Consider the following 18489-nt stretch of genomic DNA (forward strand, 5'->3'; position numbering starts at 1 on the left):
TTAAACAGTAAGCACTTATTTAATAGGAACTTTTACATGCATACTACACTTCTAATAATAGGCCAATTGATAAAAAATAAAAATACAAATAAAAAATAAAAACGAGCAAAACAAGATCTCCCCGATCAATGTCTTAGGTTCTTATGTAAAAAATTTGGGCACCGATTCATACTCACGCCCAGTACTTTCTGATCAAAATTTGGTTTAGGCTATAATACAATATGCAGATTTCGATATAACGGGCTCTGCTCACCTTTATATAGAGCGCTCCGATCAGATTTCCTGAGGCAAGATGAATGGCTGGGGAAGTCACTCTTCCGTCTGATTTTTTAGCCGTGATCAGTCTCGTCCTCTCACACTAACTTATAATAGATCGAATTCAAGAACAACCAAACTCTGCTACCAATTCTGTTAGTGTTCAAATACTGGAGAGTTGAGACCAAATCACGGACGCTGGACAGAGTGGATTTCAGTTGTAACGAAAGACAGTTTTAATGAGTCAGAGATATCTTGTCCCGCAGTTTTACGTGCACGGACCTAGTTCACATAACTCGGCAAGGAGCCAGGTGAAAAAGAGGCCTATACAATGGTTACATACATTTTTATACATAGAATAAAGTAGGTGGAGTCTTGTCGTTTCGGTCTTCTTGACTGGTCGGAGGGTTGGAGGCGGGCCTTGCTCTAGCCAGAGCGGGCCCCATTGGTGCACAGCAAAAGTTCTTTGCTCTTGGGACCGGCCAGTTAGAGGGAGATGAGATGTGTGTTTATATAAGGAAGAGGGGGTCAGTCTTATGGCTGGGTGTATGTGTTCTTACGACGGAATGTCTTTGTTTATATGAGCTATGTGTATGAATATTTATATAACAAGTGACACAAAACAGACAATTGTATTAACATTTCTGGGGTTTGTTGAGTTGTAGGGAGGAGATGCCAAATCTGTAGCCCGTGCTGTTGTGGCTTTCCTCGAGAAGTGTTGTCTTAAAAAAGAGAAACTCCTGGGGATAGGGACTGACAATGCCTCTGTTATGATGGGGATTAACAATGGGGTCCATAAAGTGCGTAGGAGGAGGATGAGAAAGTTAACCCACTCTTCCTAGGCCATCATTGAAAATAAGAATTTAGCCTAGTGGGAGGAAGTATGTAGCCTAGTGGGAGGAAGTGCAGCTGCCAACACCAGACTCAGAATGGAAACATTAGCTAAGTAACATAGATCATTAAGATGTCTTATCTGCAGAATATGCTTATATTATTGAACTGTTGAAACTCTTGTTATTAGAATGTCTCATTTTGGAGTCTGGTGTTGGCAGCTGCACTTCCTCCCTTATATGGGCCTCAAGTCATCTGGGGTCCAGAGAGGGAAGAAGTCAGGCTTGTCTATCACATGTCCCTGATGCTATGCAGAATATCAGAAAGGGAATATGTCAAAGGAGGTCAGAAGGAAACATTGTTTCCATATGTGAATGTGTCTTTACCTATTGCAACCCATGTGAAGGGATGGCATGAGTAATGGCAACCAATCACTTGTGTCCACAATGTCTGTGCATCAGTCACCCCCTCCTAGCAAGGTGGAACTAAGTAACAACAAGTGTCTGTGCATCAGTCACCCCCTCCTAGCAAGGTGGAACTAAGTAACAACAAGTGTCTGTGCATCAGTCACCCCCTCCTAGCAAGGTGGAACTAAGTAACAACAAGTGTCTGTGCATCAGTCACCCCCTCCTAGCAAGGTGGAAACTAAGTAACAACAAGTGTCCTTTTAAGTTCTTAGTACTGAACAAAACAACAAGTTCCTTGTATTTGGGGCCTAAAGTCTGGAACAGGACGTGTTGGGTTAGTGTCTGGAACAGGATGTGTGGGGTTAGTGTCTGGAACAGGATGTGTGGGGTTAGTGTCTGGAACAGGATGTGTGGGGTTAGTGTCTGGAACAGGATGTGTGGGGTTAGTGTCTGGAACAGGATGTGTGGGGTTAGTGTCTGGAACAGGATGTGTGGGGTTAGTGTCTTGAACAGGATGTGTGGGGTTAGTGTCTGGAACAGGACGTGTGGGGTTAGTGTCTGGAACAGGATGTGTGGGGTTAGTGTCTGGAACAGGACGTGTGGGGTTAGTGTCTGGAACAGGACGTGTGGGGTTAGTGTCTGGAACAGGATGTGTGGGGTTAGTGTCTGGAACAGGACGTGTGGGGTTAGTGTCTGGAACAGGATGTGTGGGGTTAGTGTCTGGAACAGGACGTGTGGGGTTAGTGTCTGGAACAGGATGTGTGGGGTTAGTGTCTGGAACAGGATGTGTGGGGTTAGTGTCTGGAACAGGATGTGTGGGGTTAGTGTCTGGAACAGGATGTGTGGGGTTAGTGTCTGGAACAGGACGTGTGGGGTTAGTGTCTGGAACAGGACGTGTGGGGTTAGTGTCTGGAACAGGATGTGTGGGGTTAGTGTCTGGAACAGGATGTGTGGGGTTAGTGTCTGGAACAGGATGTGTGGGGTTAGTGTCTGGAACAGGGTGTGTGGGGTTAGTGTCTGGAACAGGACGTGTGGGGTTAGTGTCTGGAACAGGATGTGTGGGGTTAGTGTCTGGCACAGGACGTGTAGGGTTAGTGTCTGGAACAGGATGTGTGGGGTTAGTGTCTGGCACAGGATGTGTGGGGTTAGTGTCTGGAACAGGATGTGTGGGGTTAGTGTCTGGAACAGGATGTGTGGGGTTAGTGTCTGGCACAGGATGTGTGGGGTTAGTGTCTGGAACAGGACGTGTGGGGTTAGTGTCTGGAACAGGATGTGTGGGGTTAGTGTCTGGAACAGGACGTGTGGGGTTAGTGTCTGGAACAGGACGTGTGGGGTTAGTGTCTGGAACAGGACGTGTGGGGTTAGTGTCTGGAACAGGATGTGTGGGGTTAGTGTCTGGAACAGGATGTGTGGGGTTAGTGTCTGGAACAGGACGTGTGGGGTTAGTGTCTGGAACAGGATGTGTGGGGTTAGTGTCTGGAACAGGATGTGTGGGGTTAGTGTCTGGAACAGGATGTGTGGGGTTAGTGTCTGGAACCATTGTAAGTCATCGCTGAGATCACACCTATCCTGACCTATCCTGAGAGAGTATATAACCCAGAGGCTCACTCCACTCAGTGAGCACTCACTGCATTCATGTGTGTTTGGTGTGACATGCTCCCTTACTAATACATTGTGAATAAAGGCATGATTGGTGATTGACCTTCTCTCTCCTCGTTATTGATTAGAATTTCCACAACACTCTTCACTCTTTTTGTCAATATTATTATATTTGTCATAACACCGTTTTGGGTGAGTATCTTAGTAAAATATTTCATTTAGAGAGAAATGAGTGATGTAGCTCATAATTTCCCCCACAGATAGACGTCAGATTGACGTGATTTTGACGGCTACGATATTTTCTTGAATCTACTCTCTCCCTCATCGGTTCGCTCTGCGTTCTATTGGCCAGTCGGATTTTATTGCGGAAGCGATTACTTTTCTCTCGCAGCAGGCAGGCAGGCATTATTTGCTTAAAACAAGTACTTTCCCAAACACGTATACAACACAAAACATCGTCAACTCAATAATATCGATTTGAGAAGCGAAAACAATTGATTGACTTCATTACAAGAAGACTGTGAAAACGGTCTACACGGGCGTGTGTGACGCGTCTCTTCCTACGTTCATCGTGTTGACGATCGAGAATCGCTTTCATATTCGCTAACTACGGGTTTTTGACACTTTGCCCACTAGTCAGGTAATGTTGCATTTCTTGCCTTATTATTCATATATATTGATTGTTGCAAATATTACATGTTAATGTTATGTCAATCACTAGCTGGTTAGTTTAAGTTACAATTTCGCCAGGTGGGTACATGCGATTTGGATGACAGCTGTTGTTGTGTAACGTTAGACAACACTAGCTATGTGTGACAACACTGTATTTTCATCAACGTGTGATATAGAAACCATATTTAACAACGCAGTGTTGTGGCCTGTTGCAGTCATATTGTTTCATGACCCACCCATTTCATGTCAGCCGAACACAAGTCTGCAGTCAAGTTTCTCAGTAGCATTAGAAGATCAATGATTAAATCGTCATTAAAGCAGATATGGTAGATTTACTTTGATCGTCCAGGCTCGTGATTGCCCACTTCCTCTTTCCACTGATAGCTAGCGAGTGAGTGAGTGAGTGAGTGTTTGCACAGCGTAACATATTCAGGAAATGCTAACTAGAGCAACAGACGGACATGAAAATAAAATCTTAACATCTTATCGTGTCTCTCTGTGTTTCTCTGTCTTTTTTATTGTATTTGACCTTTATTTAGACAGGGAGGCTAGTTGAGAACACGTTCTCATTTACAACTGCGATCTGGCCAAGATAAAGTAGAGCAGTGTGACACAAACAATAACACAGAGTTACACATGGAAACATACAGTCAATAATACAGTAGAAAACAAAAGTCTATATACAGTGAGTGGAAATGAGGTGAGATAAGGGAGGAAAGGCAATAAATAGGCCATGGTGGCGAAGTAATTACAATATAGCAATTAAACACTGGAGTGATAGATGTGCAGAAGATGAATGTGCAAGTAGAGATACTGGGGTGCAAAGGAGCAAGATAAATAATGTCTGTCTGTGTCTGTCTATGTCGGTCTATGTCTCTCACTCCCTTTATCTACCCCCTCTGTTTATGTCCCCCTTTCTCCCCCCCTCTAGTCGGGATGAAGCCTGGAGTAGGGGCATGTCAGGACCCCTGTCAGGGTGGTCCGGGGGTGGGTGACAGGGGGGACGACACCCTGGTGTCTCTACCCCCTAAAGACACCCCTGGCTCACCCGCGGGGTCACCCTCAGAGTTGGGAAGCCCTGGCCCCCGCCAGGTCGCGACCTTTGACCTGCTCAAGATGGTGGTGTCTTACAAGAGGATGGCCCTGTTTCTGGAGCCGCTCACTGACACGTTGGAGCTGGCCCGCTACCTACTGGGGTGAGAGGATACATTTATACACTGATCCCAGATCTGTTTTTAGTTTCTCCAATGGTGATAACGGATAGGACTTGGGAGAGTAGACTGATTCACTCTACCTACTGGGCTAGTGAAGGGAGTAGGATGAGGTTTCCTATGGGCCTAGACACTGACCTGTCAGATTTGAGTTTCTTCACCCTAATGGTTCCAGTGAGGGTATGCTGATCCTAGATTTGGGCTGTGGAGCTGGCATTCTACCTACTGGGCTAATGTAGGAAGGGTAGACTGATCCTAGATCTGGGCTGTGGAGCTGGCGCTCTACCTACTGGGCTAATGTAGGGAGGGTAGACTGATCCTAGATTTGGGCTGTGGAGCTGGCGCTCTACCTACTGGGCTAATGTAGGGAGGGTAGACTGATCGTAGATCTGGGCTGTGGAGCTGGCATGCTACCTACTGGGCTAATGTAGGGAGGGTAGACTGATCCTAGATCTGGGATGTGGAGCTGGCACTCTACCTACTGGGCTAATGTAGGGAGGGTAGACTGATCCTAGATCTGGGATGTGGAGCTGGCATGCTACCTACTGGGCTAATGTAGGGAGGGTAGACTGATCCTAGATCTGGGATGTGGAGCTGGCACTCTACCTACTGGGCTAATGTAGGGAGGGTAGACTGATCCTAGATCTGGGATGTGGAGCTGGCATGCTACCTACTGGGCTAATGAAGGGAGGGTAGACTGATCCTAGATCTGGGATGTGGAGCTGGCATACTACCTACTGGGCTAATGTAGGGAGGGTAGACTGATCCTAGATCTGGGATGTGGAGCTGGTCTGCAGGTCAGGCTTTTGCTCCAGTCCTGCTCTAATGAGCGTAGTTGTAGATACATGCCATCTTATTTGGTTTACTGTACAGTCATGAGTCAGTGTGTGATTTGTACAGCCTGCTACCTACTGGGGTGAGTCAGTGTTTACCATAGACACTGATCGGAGGTCAGTTTTTAGTTCCTCCACCCTAATGGTTGAGGATAGGACTTGAGGACGCTAAACTGATCCTAGGTCAGTATGACTGTGTGGTGTATTGCAGGTGGAGGATGCCTCTGTGCTCACTACTGGTCTGTGTACTGCTCAACATCCTCTTCCTCACTCTGAGTGAAGGTGAGCTAATGCTGGGTAATACACACACTGCTATATGAACTACTACCACATATGAATGTGTATAACAATGTGATATATATATAAAATGTGACAGTCAGTTTCCCTCCTGCCCTCCAGTGGGGTGGTTCTCTGTGTGTGTTCTGGGGGTGTCTGCCCCGGCTGCCCTGGGTTACCTGCAGGACAGGTGTGGGGGCGGGGCGTCGGAGGCGGAGCAACAGAAGAGGCGGTGCCACGCGGTGCATCGTAAGGACCTGCAGAACGTTCAGCTCACCAGACAGGACGCCATGCTGGAAGTCAAGGACCTGTGAGTGAGTGTGTGTGTGTGAGTTTGGCCTTCCAGTTTATAAAACCAAGTTAATTTATTTACTATCCCTGTGTGTGTGCCTGTGTGCGTGCACGCATGTCCGGGTGTCTCTCTCTCTCTCTGTGTGTGTGTGTGTGTGTGTGTGTGTGTGCGTGTGTGTCCGTGTCCACAGGTTAAAGCAGCTAGATGACCTGTTGTCTCATGCCTGCCTGTCTGCTGAGTCCGTCTACAAGCTCCTGTACTGGGAGAGCCACTCTGAGTCCTCTAGGTCAGTAACACTGTCTGTGTGTGTCCTTGGAGCCACTCTGAGTCCTCCAGATCAGCAACACTGTGTGTGGGTCCTTGTTCTCCAGGACAGTAACTCAACCCCTCTACATTCACCATAGATATCATCACACATCTTATCTGTACTTACAGAGCTCCCGACAGACTGGTTAGGGTTGTTTGTGTGTGCCTGAGTGTCTCTGTCTCTCTCTCCCTCCTCTCTCTGTCTCCCTCCTCTTTGTCTCTCTCTCCCTCCTCTCTCCCTCCTCTCTCTGTCTCTCTCCCTCCTCTCTCTCTGTCTGTCTCCCTCCTCTCTCTGTCTGTCTCCCTCCTCTCTCTATCTGTCTCCCTCCTCTCTCTGTCTCTCTCCCTCCTGTCTCTCTTCTCTGTCTCTCAGGTTCTACGGTGGCCTGTTAGCTGTATTGATGCTGCTGTATTCTGTCCCTGTGGGCTGGGTGCTGGCCTGTCTCACTACTGCACTCTTCCTGTGGAACCGAGACTTCTGCAGGGGTCAGTACACACACATACAGTACCAGTCAAAAGTTAGGACACAACATCTCATTCAACAGTTTTTTTTGTGTGTTTTTTTAACTATGTTCTACATTGTAGAATAATAGTGAAGACATCAAAACTATGAAATAACACATATGGAATCATTCTTCAAAGTTGCCACCCTTTGCCTTGATGACAGCTTTGTACACTTGGCATTTTTGAAGAATATAAAATATATTTAGATTTATCACTTTTTTAGTTACTACATGATTCCATTTGTGTTATTTCATAGTTTTAATGTCTTCACTGTTATTCTACAATGTAGAAAATGTTTTTAAAAAAATAAAGAAAAACCCTGGAATGAGCAGGTGTGTCCAAACTTTGGACTGGTACTGTACATGCAGACACACACTCAAGTGTTCTAACAGCCTGGTTCCATTCTCCGTGTGTGTGTGTGTAGTTGTGTTGGACCTAAGGGAGGTGGTCCATTCTGGCCAGAACCCATCCTCAGAAGGAGAGATGGACCTCACAGAACCGGACCACAGCAGCCTGGACAGGACTCCCACTGCTACCAGCTTGGAGGTATGGACAGAGAGAGAAACGGGAAGGGAGGGAGAGAGAGAGAGAGACAGGGTGGGAGGGAGAGAGACAGGGTGGGAGGGAGAGAAATGGGTAGGTAGGGAGGGAGGGAGAGAGAGAGACATGGTGGGAGGGAGAGAAATGGGGAGGGAGGGAGGGAGGGAGGGAGAGAGACAGGGTGGGAGGGAGAGAAATGGGTAGGGAGGGAGAGAGACAGGGTGGGAGGGAGAGAGAGGAAGGGGTGGATGTATATATAGAGTCTGTATATTTGGATCAATGGTGTACATTAAAACATTACAGATCAGTGTTCTGCAATAATCCTCTTATCTAACTTACATGAATATCATTATTGTGTGTGGTGTGTAGGACCTGTCACCGGGCAGCGTAGAGGAGGCTGAGGAGGCAGAGCCTGATGATGAGTTCAAAGACGCCATCGAGGTAAAAACTAAATCAATCGTTATCTCGACTTTATTCCTTCATGTCTCGTTATCTGACTGGTTTCTCATCCTGACCTCTCTCTCTCTGGTCAGGTCTTAGGCCATATCGTTTTGATTTGATATAACTTTATTGGCAATTGCACCACTCTCACTCCGGCCCTGTTTGAACGCTGCCTCCATTCCTTCCACTCAGTCTTCACAGATCTAACATGGTAGGATGGGAGAAACCAAGGAATCCACTAGGCCCACCTTCCTTTGACCTAATCCATGTCATTGTCAAATCAGAAGGAAAAAGATTGTGTTGGAACACAGCTTCTCCTCCTTCTTCCTTCTGTCGCTGGCTGACAACTTCCTGTCCTTCTTGATGATTCATTTCCTTTTCTGTTTCTACCTCCCTCCACTCTCAGTTGACTCAGGAGCCCCCTATCTCCCTGCAGGTGAGTGGCTCCCCCTGTCTGTCGGGCTGTGGTATTACAGCATTAGAAACAGGACACATTAATGAACAATTGCGACAAATAATTGTTGTTTTTATGTGTGATAAAGTTCTGTGACAGTTCAACTACTCAGCCCAGTTACTAAGTTGTGTGTGTGTGTTACAAGCATTTCGCTACACCTGCATTAACATCTGCTAAATATGTGTATGTGACCAATAAATTGTGATTTGAATTGAATATTTAGGACTATCTCAGACAGTTCAGTGTTACACTGCGTCATGACCGAGGTCAAAGACCTGTAAGTGTGTGTGTGTGTGTATTGCAGTGGTGTGTGTTGCACAGGAGCTACACGAGGACGTGGAGAGAACCCTCGTTCTTTACCTGCTACACTGGAAGCTTAACGTTTTGCTGGCATGAGCAGAGCTCAAACCACGTCATCACACTGATCAGTGGTGTGAGCTGCACGATCCAATCTACACAATAGAAATAGACCACCACGTCATCACACTGTTCAGTGGTGTTGAGCTGCACGATCCAATCTACACAATAGAAATAGACCACCACGTCAACACACTGATCAGTGGTGTGAGCTGCACGATCCAATCTACACAATAGAAATAGACCACCACGTCATCACACTGATCAGTGGTGTGAGCTGCACGATCCAATCTACACAATAGAAATAGACCACGTCATCACACTGTTCAGTGGTGTGAGCTGCAGATCCAATCTACACAATAGAAATAGACCACCACGTCATCACACTGATCAGTGGTGTGAGCTGCACGATCCAATCTACACAATAGAAATAGACCACCACGTCATCACACTGATCAGTGGTGTGAGCTGCACGATCCAATCTACACAATAGAAATAGACCACCACGTCATCATGCTGTTCAGTGGTGTGAGCTGCACAATCCAATCTACACAATAGAAATAGACCACGTCATCACGCTGATCAGCGGTGTGAGCTGCACGATCCAATCTACACAATAGAAATAGACCACCGGGTTTCATTGAAGTGAAGCGTCTCGTGCTCTGCAAACGTTATGCATCTAGTGCAGCTGGCCAGTTCAATATTACTATCTCAGACCGCACAGTGTGTGTGTTTCTGCGGTGTTTATGTCAGATAGATACGGTGTGTTAAATTGGTGTGTTAGATATGGGGGGGGGTGTGTGTAATCTGCTCCTGTGTGTGTTTGTTCCTCTCCATCCTAACAAGGAGACTCCCTTGGCTTTAGTGGTAAGTCTAGTTCACCCCCTTCCCTCACCCTGTTTGTGGTGAGAGGGAGGGGGGGGGTGTATAGGGTACACACCTCAGTTGGGTCCTGTCTGCATGGGTAGTGGGATGTCTTTACACCTTAGTGCTGTTGTTACCATCACTGGTTATGTTACCATTATGACATCAGGACTATAACTTCACATCTATACCACTAATGTCATTATATATAACACTATCATTACATATAGGACTAATGTCATTATATATATATGTATGTATATTATATATAGCACTAATGTCAATATATATAGCACTAATGTCATTATTTATATATATGAGTGATTAGTGCTATATATCATGACATTAGCGCTATATATATATATATATATATATATATATATATAGCGCTAATGTCATGATATATAGCACTAATCACTCTATAGCACTAAGCACTAATCATCATTCATACAATCGGCCTCATTCTCAATGTAGTCTGGGCGTGTCTGCATTATTCCAGCAAACCATTGGATGAGCATGCTCTGAGTTGGTCACTCACTGCACCTGAGTACACACACACAAGGGTGGCGTTGTAATGTGTGTGTGTATTGTGTGACGTGTTTCTAGCATGGTTGTGCACTTCACTGTAAGGATGCAAATAGGACACATCCATCTCATGCTACATAGGGCTCTGGACAAAAGTAGTGCACTAAGACTGCCAAACCCGGGCGATGCTGGGCCAATTGTGCGCCGCCCTATGGGACTCCCAATCACCGGCCGGATGTGATAAAGCCTGGATTCGAACCAGGGACTGTAGTGACGCACGCCTCTTGCTCTGAGATGCAATGCCTCAGACCGTAGAGCACTGTATTTTAGGGACTAGGGTCTAAAGTAGTGCACTATTTTAGGGACTAGGGTATAAAGTGTGGTGGTTAATTTCTTTACTATCAAATGTGGAGTCAGAGTTACACTTAAACTAAATCTTTATTCACTTATTAATAAGGGAGCAGGTCAATACAACACACCCATATAAAATGAATGGATTGAGGCTCTACGATAATGATGGCTGGTCGACCAATCACCCTCAGATGATTCGTTGAGAGCCCCGAGACAAAAGGACTTTTATAGCCAAGATACACCCCTTTCAAGCTACATGACAAACAACATATGTATAGAATGGGTCACAAGGTTAAGATTTGTATGAAAGATACTTATAATTCACAGCAGACAGTATCTGCTGTAAAAACAGTCCACATTGTGTAGAGACCAGGGTCTGGCCCTGGGGTCATCTCTCATTGTGTAGAGACCAGGGTCTGGCCCTGGGGTCATCTCTCATTGTGTAGAGACCAGGGTCTGGCCCTGGGGTCATCTCTCATTGTGTAGAGACCAGGGTCTGGCCCTGGGGTCATCTCTCATTGTGTCGAGACCAGGGTCTGGCCCTGGGGTCATCTCTCATTGTGTCGAGACCAGGGTCTGGCCCTGGGGTCATCTCTCATTGTGTCGAGACCAGGGTCTGGCCCTGGGGTCATCTCTCATTGTGTAGAGACCAGGGTCTGGCCCTGGGGTCATCTCTCATTGTGTAGAGACCAGGGTCTGGCCCTGGGGTCATCTCTCATTGTGTAGAGACCAGGGTCTGGCCCTGGGGTCATCTCTCATTGTGTAGAGACCAGGGTCTGGCCCTGGGGTCATCTCTCATTGTGTAGAGACCAGGGTCTGGCCCTGGGGTCATCTCTCATTGTGTAGAGACCAGGGTCTGGCCCTGGGGTCATCTCTCATTGTGTAGAGACCAGGGTCTGGCCCTGGGGTCATCTCTCATTGTGTAGAGACCAGGGTCTGGCCCTGGGGTCATCTCTCATTGTGTAGAGACCAGGGTCTGGCCCTGGGGTCATCTCTCATTGTGTAGAGACCAGGGTCTGGCCCTGGGGTCATCTCTCATTGTGTAGAGAACAGGGTCTGGCCCTGGGGTCATCTCTAATTGTGTAGAGACCAGGGTCTGGCCCTGGGGTCATCTCTCATTGTGTAGAGACCAGGGTCTGGCCCTGGGGTCATCGCTCATTGTGTAGAGACCAGGGTCTGGCCCTGGGGTCATCTCTCATTGTGTAGAGACCAGGGTCTGGCCCTGGGGTCATCTCCCCCTGGTACCCTATAGATGAGAAACATTAACTCATGCTCTGGAATGTGGTCTCTTTAGGTTTTATCACCCAAAGACGACATAAATCTCCTGTCAGTGTTAAATCTCCCAGAGGCCCACTTTCAGTTCACAGATACAATATTATAAGAACCCTCTATTCTGTTGCATAAAACAACCATTTGTTGCAATTACAGTATTATAACAATCTTGCAATTTTGATTTCATAAAAGTTGTGCACTATATTATAGGGACTAGGGTCTAAAGTAGTGCACTATATTTTAGGGATTAGGGTCTAAAGTAGTGTACTATATTTTAGGGACTAGGGTCTAAAGTAGTGTACTATACTATAGGGACACCTGAATACAGGTGAGGTCTTTTGCTGATTGGCTGCCAGCCCGTCTACGGAGACAGGTGCAATGTCATCTGAGGGCGGAGCTTAAGGTGCCCTGCCCCTTCCCAATACGTTTCTTGCCTGAGGTGTACCAGCCCTCGTCTTTTAGGGCAATAAATAGGCACAGATCTAGGATCAGCTTAGTCTCATCTAATACTAACCTTTAACCATAAGGGTGTGAACTGTACAACTGATCTGGAGCATGTCTGGTTGCACGTTTCAAACTCATTCCACAGAGGTCCCAGTCTGCAGGCTTTCACTCCTTCCTTTGACTTGATTGATGAATTGAGCTCATTGGTTAGTAAGGAACTGGCCTCACCTGGTTGTGTAGGTCTTAATTGGACAGGAAAACCTCCAAAACCAGCAGACTCTGGGTCCTCCATGGAAGGAGGTGGACACCCTGTCTTGGAGGATGATGTGTTTTGTGTTAGTGGGGTTTTGCTGCCTGCGTGCTCTCGACTCCCTCTGCTGTTGACGTTGAGAAACACATCCACCTAAACCATGGAAGAGATCGGTTGGTGTTGGAGGAGTAGGGTTCAGGGAGCAGGGTGTAGGGTTTAGGGGCTATGGTTTGTAGTTCCCACAAAGCTGCTGCCTTTAACTGCTCTTTAGTAACTTAACCTTTCTCTTCTCCTCCTCCCCCTATTCTGCCCCCCCCCCCCTCTCTACAGGAGGATGATGACGTAAGTTCAGATCTGGACACCATCTCCATCACCTCAGACAACGGTCTGCTGAGCCGCAACGAGCCAATCCGCAGTAAGGTGTCCAAACTGACGGAGAAGCTACGCAAACGCTACCCCACCAACAACACAGGTCAGTCTACCCTTCGTCCCTCTGTTCATCTTCTTCTTCCTCACCTCAACCCTACTTAAGAGGTGGGTTTAGTAGCTAGTCTTCATATAAATTAAATATCCCCCCTCTCTCTTTCTCTCCCTCTCTCTCCCCCCTCTCTCTCTTTCTCTCCCTCTCTTTCTCTCTCTCTCCCCCCCTCTCTCTCTTTCCCCCCCTCTCTCTCTTTCCCTCCCCTCTCTCTCTTTCCCTCCCCTCTCTCTCTTTCCCTCCCTCTCTCTCCCCCCTCTCTCTCTACCCCCCCTCTCTCACCCCCCCCCCTCTCTCTCATCCCCAAGGTAACTGTTCCAGCTGCAGTGCAGTCTTCTCAGTGGTGAAGAGAAGGGTAAGAGCTTTACACCTGTTTTTAAACCACCAATAAATACAATCCTATGTCATTTTTTTATTTCACCTTTATTTAACCAGGTAGGCTAGTTAACTGCGACCCGGCCAAGATAAAGCAAAGCAGTAATACTGTAGGTTGTTTAATAACTATGTGTGGAACCTGGTGTGGGTCCCAAATGGCATCCTATGCCCTATATAATCTACCACTTTAGAACAGAGTCCTATGGGCCCTGGTCACAATTAGTGAACTAGGTAGGGAATAGGACAGGGTTGGGGTTAGAGTTTCACTTTACTTCCTGAATTCACCCACTTCATTTCAAATTGGCCCCAACCCTGGAATAGGGTTCAGTTTGGGACATAACAATGATGATGATGTCATTGTGACCTCTGCTGTTTCAGCGGAGCTGTAGTAACTGTGGCAACAGCTTCTGCTCCAGATGCTGCTCCTACAAGGTCCTCAAGGCCTGCATGGGTGTCACAGGTGAGAGAGAAACACACACACACAACATGTTATTATGGTATTTCTATACTGAAATGATGAAATTATAAATAAGGTCTCCGAAGACATCAGTTGATTTTAAAAACAATCTCTTCTATTTTACACCTTCTCTCAGTCCCCATCTCCCTCTGCCTCCCCCTTTCTCATGTAATGCCTCTTTATCTCCCTCTCAGCTCCAGATGCCTCCCCTTTCTCATGTAATGCCTCTTTACCTCCCTCCCAGCTCCAGATGCCTCCCCTTTCTCATGTAATGCCTCTTTACCTCCCTCTCAGCTCCAGATGCCTCCCCTTTCTCATGTAATGTCTCTTTACCTCCCTCCCAGCTCCAGCTGCCTCCCCTTTCTCATGTAATGCCTCTTTACCTCCCTCCCAGCTCCAGATGCCCAGAGAGAGACGGTGTTTGTTTGTGCTGTCTGCAACTCCACCCTCAGCAAGTGAGAAATGACTACCACCTCCTACCCACTCATGGAGACCCAGGGAGGGTACTGCCCCTCCTACCCAGGATTAGAAGCTCCTTGGCTGGGTAGAGCCTGCGGCAGCTCAGCCTCTACCCCGCCTGGGGGTGGTTCAAAACCCCAGGTTGTCTGGTTCTCTGGCCAGACAGGTGACCAGGGTTATTAAGATGAACCAGTCCCAAATGGCAACCTATTCCCTATAAATTACACTGCTTTTGCCCAGAGCCCTATGGGGTTCCCTATGGGCCCTGGTCTACAGTAGTGGACTATATAGGGAATAGGGCCCTGGTCTACAGTAGTGGACTATATAGGGAATAGGGCCCTGGTCTACAGTAGTGGACTATATAGGGAATAGGGTGCCATTTTGGTACGCTACCACAGACTCCCATCAGCTTGTGTTGCATTGAGATTTATCCTGTACTGTCATGGAGGTCCTGAGAATGCTGAGAGGTGTGTGTGTGTGTGTGTGTGTGTTGGATTGTATAAGATATGCTATAGATTGACCCTGTTATAACTTATCCATTCTGTAATGGTTTTATATGTTGGTCCTAATGTTAATTTAATGGATGTAAAGACAGGATGCTAAAGACTATACTTTTGTCCTAAATGGCATTCCCTAATCCCCATGGAGCATAACCTAACCCCATGGAGTGATTTCCAGAGGTGATCCCAGAGCTGTGTTCACATACTCATACTAGCTGTACTATTTGTGATGTAACATTGAGTATGTAGTTAAGTACTTATTGGATATAGTATGCCAAACGTTCCTGGATGTCCTACTAAATTCACCTAAATACGAAGTATACAAGCAGTGGACACTATTTCTGTGCTTTTAGGGACCATAATGCAATTCTTCAGAAAATGGGCGTGGCTTCACCAATGTTTTCAGATTTGAGGAAAATGGCCGACGAGAGAAGATAGAAATGAATTGCTGTAAGAAAATGTTGAGCAATGTAATAAAGTAATGACTTTTCAAACAAGTTAAACATTATGTTGGCTGACAATTTATTAGCTACGCTGTCCTTACGAACCGCAGCATGTCATTCAGCAGTATGTACCGGGCTGTTAGCTAGCTACCTAACGTTAGTTGGCTACTAATACATTGAACTTGCCAGGTAGTTAATATACTATCTAGCTAACTACCCAGTGTTTATTGACTTGATTATTCACATCATTCTTAGCTAAGTGGTAGAGTCGTCATGCATTCTCAATGGACATAGCCAGAATTAACGATCTACTCTGATTTCAGAGCCTCTCTCATCTGTGTGCCAGTGCACAGAATAGCTGAATAAAAGGCGTTGAATATGGCCGGTGTCAGTAAGCGTTGGAGGGGAAAAAATGGTAATTAAATTGTTGCCTGCAGCACAGTTAGTCACCAACACTCTGCATAAAATGAAAACTGCCCAACCAGCTCTGCTAGGGCGAGTAAAATGGTCAGAGTGAGGGTTTCTCTCATTTGTGTCTGGAGGTAGCTAGCCAGTTAGCTTGGGTGCTTGACTGCCGTTGTGAGGACAGAACGCTCGGATCAACCCTACTCCTTGGCCAGAGCGTCTATTGTGGGCTCCGAGACCGAAACGCTCTGGATTTACGAACGGACAATCTGACAACGCTTTACGAACGCACCCCATATTGAATTTACAGACACAGTCGAAATCGCAAAATGTCTAGCTAGTAATTTGTTATGCTAACAAGCCAGCAAGAGGTTGCATAGCAACAGCATAAACTTCTGGTAGACAGGCAAAGTGCTAGTACACTCAACTGAAAGGATACCCTTCGTTTACAGTATTCTAAAATGAACTAATAGTATGTAGTGTATATACTCATTAAGTATGTAGTATACAGGATGTTGGTATGTGTATTTGAACACAGCACAGGTTTTAGATTGACACATAAGAATGTACATGTTACACTTTTACCATTGTGATCACCTATATTCAATCCACTGAAAGTTCATATTTATCCAATGTATTAATTCATTCATTTGATTGATTAGCTTGACCGAATGGAGGAGTTTGTTTACTCTTCATTGCTTCAATAAACTGTGATTTTTTGAATGTTTGAAATTAACTTATGGCGTATTTTTCCTGCCTTGTTTCAGCCTAGTTGTAGAGAGCTCTGTTAAACAAATAAAAATGTAAAAAGTGAGCGTGCCCTGCAGGTTTGGTGCATCTGTTTGCGTTTCACTACTGTAGACATTGTATCTGTCCCATTGTGGCGTCTGTGAGAGCTAAGCAGCGCCATAGAGGTCATCTCCTTTTTGAGGTAGTCCATTCTTCATCTACTACTTCTATGACTTGGTAAACAAACTGACAGGGTGCACACTGCCACTTGCATTGTGTTGTTTGAACAGATATAAAGCCAAGGTTGGTGATTTACTGCCACCTGCAGTCATGACTACTTCAGAATGGTCCTCAATGGCGCTGCCCATGCTAAAACAGGCTTTTGGGCACTAGAGTCCTCTATCTATCTCTATGGTCACTACTCAACCCAAATCCACCACATGCCAGAAGGCTCCAGGTTCCTCTCCTCACAACCCAGGGAGAATCTCAATAGTCTGAAGTAGCTTCCTTACTTTCCTTGTCTCCTTTCCTTACTTTGTTGTTTTCCTTAATTTAACCTGTCTTCCTCCATATTGTTTCCACCTTTCCTATCTCCTCAAATCAGTTTGTATTACCAGAAGGAAAGGAAACAAGGAGAGGAATGTATAGTCGTAGCCAAAAGTTTTGAGAATGAGACAAATATACATTTTCACAGTCTGCTGCCTCAGTTTGTATGATGGCAATTTGCATATACTCCAGAATGTTATGAAGAGTGATCAGATGAATTGCAATTAATTGCAAAGCCCCTCTTTGCCATGCAAATTAACTGAATCCCCAAAAAACATGTCCACTGCATTTCTGCCCTGCCACAAAAGGACCAGCTGACATCATGTAAGTGATTCTCTCGTTAACACAGGTGTGAGTGTTGACAAGGCTGGAGATCACTCTGTCATGCTGATTGAGTTCAAATAACAGACTGGAAGCTTCAAAAGGAGGGCGGTGCTTGGAATCATTGTTCTACCTCTGTCAACCATGGTTACCTGCAAGGAAACACGTGCTGTCATCATTGCTTTGCACAAAAAGTGCTTCAAAGGCAAGGATATTGCTGCCAGTAAGATTGCACCTAAATCAACCATTTATCGGATCATCAAGAGCTTCAAGGAGAGCGGTTCAATTGTTGTGAAGAAGGCTTCAGGGCACCCAAGAAAGTCCAGCAAGCGCCAGGACCGTCTCCTAAAGTTGATTCAGCTGCGGGATCGGGGCACCACCAGTACAGAGCTTGCTCAGGAATGGCAGCAGGCAGGTGTGAGTGCATCTGCACACACAGTGAGGCGAAGACTTTTGGAGGATGGCCTGGTGTCAAGAAGGGCAGCAAAGAGGCAACTTCTCTCCAGGAAAAACATCAGGGACAGACTGATATTCTGCAAAAGGTACAGGGATTGGACTGTTGAGGACTGGGGTAAAGTCATTTTCTCTGATGAATCCCCTTTTCGATTGTTTGGGGCATCCCGAAAAAAGCTTGTCCGGAGAAGACAAGGTGAGCGCTACCATCGGTAGCGTGTGGGGTTGCTTCTCAGCCAAGGGAGTGGGCTCACTCACAATTTTGCCTCGGAACACAGCCATGAATAAAGAATGGTACCAACACATCCTCCGAGAGCAACTTCTCCCAACCATCCAGGAACGGTTTGGTGAAGAACAATGCCTTTTCCAGCATGATGGAGCACCTTGCCATAAGGCAAAAGTGATAACCAAATGGTTTGGGGAACAAAACATCGATATTTTGGGTCCATGGCCAGGAAACTCCCCAGACCTTAATCCCATTGAGAACTTGTGGTCAATCCTCAAGAGGCAGATGGACAAACAAAAACCCACAAATTCTGACAAACTCCAAGCATTGATTATGCAAGAATGGGCTGCCATCAGTCAGGATGTGGCCCAGAAGTTAATTGACAGCATGCCAGGGCGGATTGCAGAGGTCTT

At 46.2% G+C, this 18489-nt stretch overlaps 1 protein-coding gene across 3 annotated transcripts; it reads left to right on the forward strand.

Moving 5' to 3' along the window:
• Positions 1 to 3431: 3431 nt before the first annotated feature.
• On the forward strand, positions 3432 to 16612 carry LOC139399445 (protrudin-like). 3 transcript variants are annotated; one of them, XM_071144851.1, is made up of 14 exons: positions 3432 to 3732; positions 4696 to 4960; positions 6020 to 6090; positions 6208 to 6394; positions 6567 to 6662; positions 7056 to 7168; positions 7611 to 7732; positions 8096 to 8167; positions 8574 to 8603; positions 8845 to 8898; positions 13015 to 13156; positions 13471 to 13517; positions 13916 to 13997; positions 14389 to 16612. In XM_071144851.1, the coding sequence occupies exons 2-14, from the start codon at positions 4701 to 4703 to the stop codon at positions 14451 to 14453; spliced, it is 1341 nt and encodes a 446-aa protein (XP_071000952.1). In that variant the 5' UTR covers positions 3432 to 3732; positions 4696 to 4700; the 3' UTR covers positions 14454 to 16612. The 3 variants fall into 3 exon arrangements, with proteins under 3 accessions (XP_071000952.1, XP_071000953.1, XP_071000955.1); XM_071144852.1 differs by lacking the exons at positions 8574 to 8603; positions 8845 to 8898; XM_071144854.1 differs by lacking the exons at positions 13015 to 13156; positions 13471 to 13517; positions 13916 to 13997; positions 14389 to 16612 and having other exon boundaries at positions 3470 to 3638; positions 3674 to 3732; positions 8845 to 9188.
• Positions 16613 to 18489: the final 1877 nt, after the last annotated feature.

This window comes from Oncorhynchus clarkii, unplaced genomic scaffold (assembly GCF_045791955.1).
Source record: "Oncorhynchus clarkii lewisi isolate Uvic-CL-2024 unplaced genomic scaffold, UVic_Ocla_1.0 unplaced_contig_11950_pilon_pilon, whole genome shotgun sequence".
Taxonomy (NCBI): domain Eukaryota; kingdom Metazoa; phylum Chordata; class Actinopteri; order Salmoniformes; family Salmonidae; genus Oncorhynchus; species Oncorhynchus clarkii.

Coding starts and splice junctions, on each gene's coding strand:
- LOC139399445 (XM_071144851.1), top strand. CDS start 4,701: ATGAAGCCTGGAGTAGGGGCATGTCAGGACCCCTGTCAGGGTGGTCCG. Junction 8,168..8,573: donor AGTTCAAAGACGCCATCGAG/GTAAAAACTAAA, acceptor CTCCACTCTCAG/TTGACTCAGGAGCCCCCTAT. Junction 13,518..13,915: donor TCTCAGTGGTGAAGAGAAGG/GTAAGAGCTTTA, acceptor CTGCTGTTTCAG/CGGAGCTGTAGTAACTGTGG.